This window comes from Solea senegalensis, linkage group LG12, assembly GCF_019176455.1.
Source record: "Solea senegalensis isolate Sse05_10M linkage group LG12, IFAPA_SoseM_1, whole genome shotgun sequence".
Classification (NCBI taxonomy): Eukaryota; Metazoa; Chordata; class Actinopteri; order Pleuronectiformes; family Soleidae; genus Solea; species Solea senegalensis.
The window spans coordinates 16,478,004-16,490,439 of record NC_058032.1 but is presented as its reverse complement, the minus strand read 5'-3'; the positions used below and the strand labels follow the sequence as shown (position 1 = coordinate 16,490,439).

The 12,436-nt window shown below is 40.9% G+C and overlaps 1 protein-coding gene across 1 annotated transcript in view; it reads left to right on the top strand.

The window, feature by feature from the left end:
* The window catches only part of tenm1 (teneurin transmembrane protein 1), a 169,650-nt gene that overhangs the window by 17,114 nt on the left and 140,100 nt on the right, over window positions 1–12,436 (top strand). Inside the window, exon 3 of the mRNA XM_044040050.1 lies at window positions 1,179–1,493. Within this exon, the coding sequence (XP_043895985.1) occupies window positions 1,179–1,493 (315 nt within the window). The remainder of the gene's footprint in view (window positions 1–1,178; window positions 1,494–12,436) is intronic.

Sequence of the window (12,436 nt, the reverse complement as noted above, 5' to 3'; positions counted from 1 at the left end):
CCCCACAACAAGCCGTTGAACCACCAGAGTAAAAATCCTGCCTAGTTTTGCTTTAATCATCTGCTAAAATTATGTATTATGTTATGCATTTGCTTCAAAACATAATGGGCAGATTTATTATCAGCATAAAGTCAATCAGCGTTCGTCACCGAGAAAAATAGCCAGTCTGCTGTTGAAGTGGCCTCTTGCCGCCAATTTGAGCTAAACACAAGTGCGTAGCGGTGACCAATCTTGTGCCGGTTTAATTCCAGCAGAACAGTGTGAGCCACAGTTGGTCTCGACCTCATCAAAAAGGCACAGCAGGACACAGCGCCGGTCAGTGGAGTGGTCAACAGGACTGTGGCTCTTATTGAAACACTGTGGTTCGTGTTCAGAGGACCTGACCTAAAACAAATATTAACTGCACTAAGTGACAAGGAGAGGAAGTCTTTTTTTTTCTTTACCTCTGCCTTCAGTGGAGTCCTTGTGGTTGCTAGCTACAGTGGTATCTGTATAGATTTGGATTTATGCCTTGATCTTTGCAAAATTACATCAGTTCCATCACTTCCACTTACACAGTCTAAAACAGAAAACTTGTGTGGCGAGGAAGAAAATTTACTTTACTCTCTCAGCAGGAAAAAAAAACAAGAACTCAATTGAATTGAATTGAATTGAAGTGTAACCAGAGGACTAAGACAGTATATCTGATGTTCTCAGATAGCAGGCTGATGCTTGGGATTGGCGGGTGTTCTAATACCTGAAAGCATATGAGGCTCAAATTTTCTCTCAGTCTGAGTCAATATTAATAAGGTTTGATCTTTAACTGATCTCTTCACCCCACCAAGGAGAATATAGATGAGATCAGTGCTCTGTTTGAGCAGCGGTTCAATACATCTTGAGCGCAATAACACACACCAGAAAGCCAGAGCAGGATATAGCTTCACTGCAAATGGTTAAAAATATCAACGGTGACATTTTGATTTGAACCTGCAAAACTTTTAATAAATGCTTGCTCAAATAACAGACTGTCTTCTGACATAATTTGCGAGCTGTTCTGTGTTTGGCTTCTTAGTGCCTGTCTCAAACAAATACCTGGCGAGCTTAGCTGCTAAAGTAAATAAAAACACATGCTGGTATTAGAGGCTTTATGGCTCTAAGCCTCAATCTGCATGTCTTCTCTCTCTTCCGGGTTTCTCTAGATTTAGACTTCTGCAAATCTGGTCAAATGAGGAGCCCAGACTACCACATCCACCAGCAGCAGCAGCGACAGGAGGAGGAGGAGGAAGCGCTGTGCTCTGGACCGGTCGCTCACGTCCACAGCCGCCCTTACTCCCTGGGCATGGGCTCGGACGTGGACACTGAGCCTGAGGTGGACCCCTCTCCCGCTCACGGCCTGCAGCACATGTGGATGCGTGGCATCAAGTCTGAGCAGAGTTCCTGCCTCACAAGCCGCGCCAACTCTGCCCTATCGCTCACTGACACCGAGCACGACAGGAAGTCTGAGCCTGACAATGGTGAGTACAAATATGATTCTTCTTTCTCAGTAATTTGATTCTTCATCGTATGTTAAAGGCCCGAGGGATATAAAACTTTAGTTCAGCACAATGTAGTGCACCTTTTTGATTAATGTTTTTTATTGCATGCACTATTTTGTCCTTGACCACACTTCACATTACACACCATATTACAGAGCGGAGAAATGTCTCACTATTGAATGCGAGGGAAAATGTTTTGGGTCACCACCCTATGCAGCACTATCCTGTCCAATAAAAGGAAAAAAAATGCCCCTAAAACATCTTAAAAACAAAAAAACAACATTATAACTCGTTCTGAGGCTTTCGGTACATGACTGAAACTCCCATTTCTTGAACCAAAGCTAATGCTTAAGGTCTTTGAAGGCACTTTGTTGTGGCTAAGTGCAGAAAATGTGCTCTTGTTTAGTCTCTCATATTGGGGGTGAAACTGGGGTTGACTGGGGATGGAGGATGAAGGAAAGTCAAGTGATGTACATCTTCAGCACATGCATTGGAAAAGGATTGAATAGCCATCGAAAGCAGGGAAAGATTTTGGTTCAAGGCCTTAAGGAAAAGGAATTGTCAGTGTTGGATATCTACAGTACTTGACTGGCTGCCTGAGGGCAGCTGACAACTGGCTCTGTGGGAAAACTATAGCCTGGAAGGAGGGAGAAGTTGAGAGGCGGAGGTGAAGATATGGGGCCAACTAGAGAAGAGTCTGGGATGGTGCCAGCTATCTGTCTTGCACTGCTGGGCTTGGCTGGGCTCCCTGCAGATGGAGAGTTAGTTAGAAGTGCACAGAAACAAAGATAGAGCTCTCCAACCCATCCCCAAGGGCACTGTCTGTTTATGTGCCACAAAAAAAGGTGGAACGTATTCACCACGGCTGAGAAAAGGAAGGGTGGTAGAGACAGGGGGGGAAAGAGAATTACAAAGGAGAATAATAAGTGACAGGAAGAGCAAAAATGCTAATGAGAGAATAGAAATGGTAATGTAATGGTATAATTAGAATGGGGATAAAAAGGAATGAGTGGTTCAGGGTAAAACAGGTGAAAGAGAAGCCAATTTGGAGAGTTCCATTAAAAATGTTAGAAAAGAGGGAGTCTTAGAGAGAGAAAGATGGAGATCATGAGGAAAAATGGTTTAGAAAGTGTCCTGTTATTGGGATGCACCCAGAGGTGCCGCTCAATGACAGCCAGATTGGACATGGAGTCAGCCTCATGCAGAGGAGAGGGTGTCAGGGAGCGGGAGTGTGAGTGCTTGCAGCATTACACAGTAATCAATTTGTGATGGCTGTGTGCATATGGACTGAAGTTATTACCATTTGAGATGAGGGGTCCCATCTTTATCCAGGCTCGGAAATTAAAGCAGCAAAAATAGGGGAGGCAGATGGGAATGCGGCAGAGGAAACAGAGGCAAATGAGGATGGATGAAGCCACAGGAGTTAGAGGAAAGGATTTAAGTCTTCAAAGCACTTCACTGGCATAATGCAGTCGAAAAGCTGCTTTATGTGTGGATTCTATATGTCACATGAGGAGCAGTACAGCGTATCTTCTGGCTCTCCCGGCCCTGACTCCTGTAAGAAACATACGCCTACTTTAGCTCACACTTGCTGCCTGTTTGTCTTCTTGTATCCTGTACTTGGCAAGCTCTGTTCCTCTTATTTCACCAACGCCCCATTTGTTCTCATCCTCTTCCTGTCCATCTCGCTTCAACACGTGGCCAGGTGTGGCCATGCGTGCCATCCCCTAATAGGAAATACATAATGGATGTCACATATCTCTCCATCACCACAACAAAGTCTCACATGCCCCTCTGTTCCCAGCGATAATGAAACTTAGAACCACTCGCAACAAGATGTTGGCGTAAAGGGCCTGAAATCAAAAAGCTGGTGTCCCTGCCAAAATGAAAGTGCATTTTAAGTCAGCCCGACCTTGCACTCCCTTTGTCTTCTGAGCTTGCACCCTCCCAAACCCATTAATGATGTGAGCTTGAAACTGGCAGGAATCCTTTTGTTCCTGTTCTGATTGAAGTTGACAAGTCAATTTAGTCACTGTGTGTGGGTGTGTGAGTGTACTTGTACTTACCTCTTTAGGACCATTTCTGGCATAAAGACTGACCTTGTCAGGACCAGCAGTCTCTATGGAGACGGCAGAACCTGATTTCTGAGGATTCAATTTGAATTCAAAGATTTGAATTGTGGTTAGGCTAAGGTTATGGTCAGGCATTAACTCTTTGTTTAGGCCAGGGGTAGGGAACCTATGGCTCGCGAGCCAGGTGTGGCTCTTTTGATGATTGCATCTGGCTCGCAGATTTCGGCTTTTCAGATAAAACATAAAATATTATCACTTGTTTTAATCCATCCATCGATTTTGGAAGTGGAGGAAACGCAAGTGAATGACATAAATGCAGCACCGTTCTATTCCCTGGCTTTGGATGAGTCAACAGACGTAAGTCATTTGTCGCAGTTCAGTGTGATTGCAAGATATGCTGCTGGTGACACACTGCGCGAAGAAAGTCTTGCTGTTCTGCCAATAAAAGGGTCCACAAGAACCAGAAGTCGCATTAATGGTGAATATTATAACAACATTATTTAAAAGAATAAATTCAGAGGCTTATTATACTCACATTTAGTTAAATTCAGTCTTAAAATATATTATATGGCTCTCACTGAAATAAATTTGCAAATATTTTGCTTTCATGGCTCTCTGAGTCAAAAAGGTTCCCGACCCCTGGTTTAGGCTGTCCAAATGAATGGAAGTCAATTCATTGTTCTAAGAAGAATACCTGCACAAACCTGTGTGTGTGTGTGTGTGTGTGTGTTCGTGTGATTGGCAGATTAAGAAAGAGTAAAGGAGATTCAGCTTGTATGTGAAGTCATATTTGTGCCGCTGTCTTTATTCTCTTTCATGTGTGCATGAGTGTGTGTGTGCAATAAGATGGTGATGGTGGGGGGGTGGACCAGTTGCATGGGAAAATGCCAGAACTCCCTTGACAACAAGGTGATGATTCTTCTCAATGTCGATAGTCGATTGAACCATCTCGGTGAGCGGCTGTTGCCGTTCTCTTTTGAATTGACCACATGGGATTAGGGCATAATTAATTGTCTCTGGGTGTCCACACTGACGCGCACTGTCTTTGAACTGTGGAGGGCAACGTTACGCCCCTGCCTGAAATGATGACGTATCCAACTGTGACCCTTCCTTTGAGGAAGGCGGTGGGCACAGTCACACCTGCTGACAAAGCCAGGAAATCATCAACACCCTGAAATGACCGTGCAGAGGAGATTGACAAAAAGAAGAAAGAGAAAGTGTAGTTCAGCTGGAGTTTTCTGCTCACCCACAAATACAGTCTGAATAACAGGTTAATTTTGGTGATATATCTACAGGTTTGCCTTGTCCAAACTCGACCTCCTATATCATGTCGCCCTGAGGTACTGTACATCATCAACCCTGCTCTCAGCACCCATCACTTTTTGGTGAGCTTGCCATCCCTCACTTTGCAAACGTTACAACACGGTTACATTTTAATTTACAAAGTTGTCTCAGGCAAGTTTCTTACTGACCTGAGTCATAAGTTATTCTTACAAACATTAAATTCACACTGGGTGTGATTCCTCCTGCTCACCTGCCGCAGCGCCTCAGGGCATCTTCAGCGATCTTTTACGTAGAGTTTGCCTTTGAAATCATCAAACATACCTTTAAATTATGTAAATACTCCTCTTTACTCTTTACTAAATGCCAGGACTAAAAGAGCCACGCATTACACTCGTCAAGCCTTTCCTACTATGACGGTTATGGAATGATTCTTTAAATTAGAAAATTCTCATGCTATATCATTTTTTTAAACATAAAATATAGGACGGCTGCTTTAATTATTAGATAAATAATGCCAAATCATTGCTGCCTTGTGTTATTTATATCTATCATTTTCGGATGTTTGTTTGGTTGTCCAGGTGCATGCATGATGCAGCTCTCCATTTGTAGAGACGTTTTAATTCTTTAAACTTTCTGTTAAAATTTTAAAAAAGTTCAATAAAAATAAATAATGAAGTAACACAAATGCAGTTATTATAGTCATAAATATGTGGGCAACCAATTTTTTTTTTTTTAAATAACATTACATTCCAGTAGCAACTAACTATCAAAATCATTTGTTTCTGTCGATTTTAGAACTTGTGTAACCCAGGTTACTAGGCCCTTATTAGAAGTCCAGTTATAAATTAATAAATTCATATTATTTTATTTGACAGATAAATAGTTTCATTTAAAATAATCAAATGAATAAATAGGATTTATGATTTAAATCTAAAATATGTCAATAAATAGATTAAAAAGGAAAGATTTATATACATAATGTTTGTTTATATCTGCTAAAAGGAATATTTGTTCATTTCAAGTGTGTCGAAGTGTACAAGATACGGGTGACATGTGGAGTTCACGTCACGTGACGCGGCGCAGCCAATCAGACGCTGTCTGAGTGTACGTGCACTTGTGTTTTGATTCTCTCGCGCTCTCTCTGCCGGACTGTCGTCAGGGTGGCTACATGCTAGTCTTTTGCTGAAGATGTTATTGTTTTATGTGAGAGAGTCAGATAATCAAGCGTCTGAGTTTCATCATCAGCGCAGAGAGCGAAACTTTTTGCCGTGGGTTGATTAGCGGACTGTGTGTTTTGTGACGAAAACGGAAGAGAAACGTAAGTTGTGTTATTAGCATCCGTGGCGCTAGCTCATGCCATTAGCCAGGTAGATTTCGCTAAATTTTATTGTGAGCTTACACATTACTGAACTCCCGTGTCCCTGTCTCTTCAAAAGCAAAACTTGGACAGATGAGAGCCGTGTATTCTGCCTTGTCTCCGGAGTGTGTGTGTGTGTGTGTGTGTGTGTGATGTGATGCTTGAGCCTCTGGTGAGTCAACTTATTCGAATGTTAGTCTGCTAATATTAATATGGATTAATGAGGCATTCATTTCCTGTATGTTGTGTTTAAAAAGATATAAAAATGTTTTATATTGCATTGTTTTACTTACATTACCCCCACTCTGTTGTTTTCTCTGACAGTGAGTGGCGATAAAAGAAAATGTTCATGTTAATATAATGAAATGTGTTCAGTTCATTTAGAGAAGTTGAAAATAATTATTAGTAAACAATGTTACAATGTACATATATCAATAATGTTATATGCATTTATTTTATTTATTTACATTTAAAAGTATGTTTTATTTATATGAATATTACAGTAACCCTCTTTTGGCCTTTTTTTTCCTTTGTATGGATTCCTGGGTTGAGATCTGCATGAAAACTAGTTCTTCTTCTGCTGGGATTCCTCCCATTTTGTAAAGGTAGAAGGGAACCTCAGTAGTCGTGGCGAGCTCCCCAAAACAGAGACTGTGATTGTTCTGTGGCTGGATTTATTGCGAAGTGTTGTTGACATCTCATGTGTCGCTGACAATTTAAATTACTTTTGTTCTATTTTAATTTTTTTGTTTTGATCTTTAAATCAACACAATATAATACCTTTAAAACGTATCCGTTGGTCGTGTGAATTCTTTATTCTGTCACTCAATGCATGTTGCTAATACCCCTTTCTCCTATAGCGATCTAGACTTCTGGTTTCCTAGTCCATGAGGTAATTAGTGCACTGATAGAATAAATATATCTGTATCTCCCAGTCTTTATCATAAACAGTTATAGCTGAGGTGGGTTACACTTGGCTTTAGGTTTGATTTGTTCCCAAACTAAAGGTATAAAATGCAGTGTAGTAAAGTTGGGTGATAAGGTTTGACTAGGGCTGGGAAATCATTCAATAACAATATACTGTATATTGCAATATCTTTTTCTTCAATATCAATGTAACATATTGATTTCGTGTTTATGCACCGTGCAACTACTTTGAGGGGCAACAAATAATTGCGTTGAATGTTGTACCTCAGATTTACAAGATGTTTTGTGTTTGACAAGTGTGAGCCAAACTTTATTTATTGTGATAATGTTTTTTTTGCCTGCATATCACCCAGCCCAAGGCCTGCCTTGTAGTTTTATTTTTTTTATCTCAAAAGAATTAGATTTGGAAGAGGTCAGGGTTGTGCTCATGACTATAAATTAAGACTTGGCTCTTTTTTTTTTGGATGAGAAATTTCTAGTGCTAAAACCACGAAGGACTTTAGCTTTACTGCTGCCACAAAATTGAAATTGTGTTATTGTCTTGTCTATCCTAAACCATTAACCCTTACAACACACAGCATTATGGCTGCTTTACTATTTAAACAAATATGTACAGAGGGTAAAATAATGTGCAATATAGAGGGTCTTATCACTTATTCAGCACAACCTAGGCAATCTGAAATGTCTTTCATTTTCACCAACTATATAAACACACCTGTGCAAAAAGTCCTCAAAATGTTTAAAATCGGATTTGAATTTGTGAAATTTGGAAATACATCACAGTTCAAGGTTCAACACAAAATAAAAGAAAAACATTTTGTGACTTCTGCACAATCATTGTTACTTTATATCACGACTAAAAAACGATATATATATATATATATATATATATATATATATATTAAAATCTTTGGCATTGAAGACAAAGCTGGGAGAGGACGACTGAAGAGACAGCGTTGATAGAATCTGTGTCAGCCTCTTGAATTACTGCAGCGTGCAATACTTATAAAAAAAAGCTGCATTATCTGGGTTACGATGCTGTCCTTTAATGAGATGCTAATTAATTGACCACTTTTTCATTAGTTTAATCAGCTGCAGATTTACTCTATCCAATTGTCTGTCTTTTCAGCTTATCTTTTCCCCCCTGTACTTTGGGGATTGACACATTGGCATGGAGCCGACAGCCTCTTGCTTTTACATTGCTACACTTTGTGTAGATCCTCCTCGTATAAACGGTTCTAAGGCAACTACAAATTGCAGTCTAACCAAAGGCTCTTACTCTCATTATAGCAGATACCATCTAGTGCTAAAATGCAAATGTGTGTGTAGACCTCGGCCGGAGTTAGCACTGGGTTCCGATTGGCCACAGGAAGTGCATTATTTCTTTATTTTTAAATGTCCGATCGCAGTGCTAAATGAATACACTAGAAAGGTTTGTGTTCCGATTCTGCCATTCGCTGGTGGTAATGGTTTTGAGAAAATGGCTTTTCAAATTGCCTCCAACATTTACAGTCCCCAAGTTAACAATCAAGCCTTATGAAAGCAGGAGTCCTGAAAATAAACGTGCTTCAGTATGAACACAACACCCCTACATCAGGACATGTTATTAGCTACTTGCTGTGTTAATACCACAAACACAACATTACAGAGTGAGATGAAATAGCACTGACTTTCACCCTAACAGATATATATTTGTAAACTTCTTTGCAATGTTGGAGTTGTTGGAGTCTCAATGTGATAAGAGTAAAAAAAAAAGACTGAATGAATAGCCTGATAATCCTCTATTGAACAGTAGTGTGGCTTGCAGTTAACAAAAGTTACACTGATCACTATTCATGTATGCTTATTTGTTAGTATTTGAAATTATTTTCAGTGCAATGTTTCCTAACTGTATTCAACACCTGCCGCTAATCAACAATATAGGGAAATATGCCAACATTTTTATTTTTTTTATTCACAGTAATTTCCATTTCTATTAAACTGGTGTCTGTTAAATGAAGGATAATCAAAATGAATGTTCTCCACCTTGAGTGTGAAAGTTATTTTATAACAGAGTAGATGCCTGCCAGGTTTATACTTATTAACACTAAATGAGCCACATTACCCCAAAATAGATTGCTGCCATTAGACCTTCAAATAAAGTCATTTAAAATATTTTTTTCACAGTGTAGATGTTGTCCTTGCCTCTGAATAAGACAAGCATGAATGTTACCTTAAACATAAATGTTACATGCCGGCTATAAACTAGGTTGTTCAAGGGCCTGGGGGACTGCACAATGTCAAAGAGGGCCCTCGTATTCTTTATAAACACGGGCCATTATTTTTATAATGATGTGGCAAAGTTTTGCAGTCAAGTTTGGCCAAGCTGTGTTCAAGTAAGTGTTGCAGAAGGTTAGCAAGGGCATGGAGACAAAGGGTGCGAGAGTGGAGTGAAAAACTGACCTTATGGTTTAATGAGCAAGCACGCAGCACAGAGAAAGACAAAGAGAGGGCACAGAGGAAATGGGAAGACAGAGATGCTCGCTTTGCAGGAGAAGACATACACAGGATATTGAAGAGCCATCATCAGAACATTCTGGTGAGGTTTAGATGTTTGATAAGTTTTGTTTTCAGCCAGCAGTGGCACTTGTTTTATCTACATTTGAAATACCATTTAGACCCACTGATGGAACCTGGTGAAATAACAACAGGTGTTAACACAGAGCTCGTTTTTTTTTTCTTTCCGTTGGGCATTAGAGTTTTAGGATTCCTCTACTTTATGATGCAACTCTGACATTTATTAGGCAATCTGGACTTTTAATTAGATTGTGAGGGAATTACAAATGTTTCATGCAAGCTCTCTTATCCACAAGTGTCAGATAAAAACATTTAAACAATGTGAATGAAATTGGTTTTATGTCTTTGAACCTCTGACACAAATCCTCGTTTGGCAGCTCAGGCACTCCAGTGCGTTCAAGAAACTACAAAACCCTGAGAGACAGAAACATCTGCAGATTGTGCCAGTGTTGCGGCACAGGACACACAAGCTGCATGCGTGTGTCTCCTCTGACCATGGGGTATTTGTATGTGTGTGTAACTTGTGGTCTAAGTGGCAACATCAGGCAAACAGCCATGTACTCTAACTCCCATCTTGCCTTCCCAAGGCCCAGGGGGTTTTGCAGGAATGGATTTGTCTATTAGCTCGTAAAGAACATTGTTCAGTGCCATATCGATCATCTGAGCTGTAACGTTTAGGGTCTTTAAGTTGTAGAGTTGATCTAGTGGTACACGGACTCCCCTGGCTATTTTACCAGAGTGAGAGATGATCAACTTAACCCTGGTGCTGCGCTTGGCCAGAGGAAATGCTATAAACACATCCGCTGAAGCCAGAAACGGTTTTTATTGAAATACCCATTCAGCCGTCCAGGAGAGGCTGAGGAGTTGCTGTGAATCCACCAGGTGCTTTATTGTTGCAGTTGTGTGGTTTTTCTCTTCCTTAATAGCAGTCTCATCACATAGTTAGCCATGCAGGCTTCTGTTGCTGACAGGCTGTCAGAATGTTGGACCCCGCCCTGTTGTCCTAATGATGGACCTTTACAGCTCACTGATCCGAGAGAAGACCTACTGGTCTGTGCTGCTGGATGATGGGGGTTCAGGGATGTGTGTGTGTGTGTGTGTGTATGTCGTGTGTGTGCTTAAAGCAGAAAACGAGAGAGAGACAGTGGGATAATTTTCTCCCTGTCTGTCCATCTCTTTGTAAATGCTTACACCCCTCCTCCTTATCATCTTGCTGCCATGGCAACAGTCATCAAATCACAACGTCAGCCCTAGCTTTTATCTCTTTATGTGCACTGGTGCCACACGGGCTATCTGTTTACATAAACTCTGTGCTGGATACATCACAGAGTCCAGCCGTTTTAATAAGCGGCCACATTCTGCACAAATGCGTGATCCGCTCGTGGAGGTGAGAGGTGAGCGGATTTTTTGTTTTGTTTGTTTTTAATGAACAGTCAAATAAGTGAGCTCCAAACTGTTTTAGCTCCCTGTGCTGCTGGCATATTAAAATGAGAGCAGAACACGATGAGTGGCACATGAATAAGCTCAAAGCAGAAAGGAACAATGAGAGTGTACTGAGAGATTAGTGAAAATCAGAGTGTTCTGCACTCTGGTAGAGAGGCTGCAAGGGGGCGGAGGACACAGAGGTGTCTCTGTGGGGACACACACACATGCTTCTGGTGGTGTGTGTTGGGGTGGGTGTCAGAGAAGTGTGTATTTTTGACAGGTGGCAGCAACTGCAGTGACAATATAGCTGAATTGACAAGGATATGGTTGCCATGGAGGCATTCTCTTTCTACTTTTACTCAAAGCAAGGCAAGTTTATTTGTATAGCACTATTCATACACAGGGAAACTCAGTGCTCTACAAAGGTAGAGAAAATTACATTGAAATCAACATTAAAATGAAAAAAGTCATTATAATTACAAGAGATAAAAGTGTGATTTGCCAATAAAAGTTAATTCTTGTCTTTCAAATGCACAAAGATGATTAATTGAGAATTTAAGAGAAAGCTTCAATAAACAATAATGTCTCTATACGCAAACATAGGCAGAGGTGCTGGTTCCTGTCAATCGGCAACTACAAAGTTAAGCTAATTAAACAACGATGGAGACAGTGAGAAAATAAAATGAAGACGTCTATATACCCTGCACAATAACCTCCTGTTACCGAGCCGAATTCTGCTGTAAAAAAAACAATTATAATAATTTGACTTACAAATCTACAGGTTCATTATTATTCCTGCAATCACAATTGTCATCTGAGTCTGGGAAGGGATTTGAACGCAATTGCCAAGAGGATTTCAGAAATAGTGATGACAGTGTATTGGATTCCCTGCAATTAACAGTCACTGCCATTTTAGTTTAACTGCTTGTAGTAATGGCTGCTCCATTGCTGCAGCCGTCATGGTACTGCCAGTGACTCCTCTGCCATACTTGTGTTAGTGCCAGTGTTAAAGGCTGCCATCACAACCATGGTGCCAGTAGTAAAGGCTGCTGTTACATGGCGCAGTGCCCTGAGCCTGTCAGACCTCCAGGGTGCGTACACCACCTGTCATCATCAGCTCTCAGCTCTGGCAGCTACCGACAGCTAATGGTCCACTGGGTCTCACCCAACAATCTGCTGACCACTATATGAGCGCGGCTGCTGGACACCTACACACACACACACACACACACACATGGCCATTTGCATGAACACACAGGCATGTAAGTGCTCAGGCATGTTCAGACCTCAGCACGGTATAA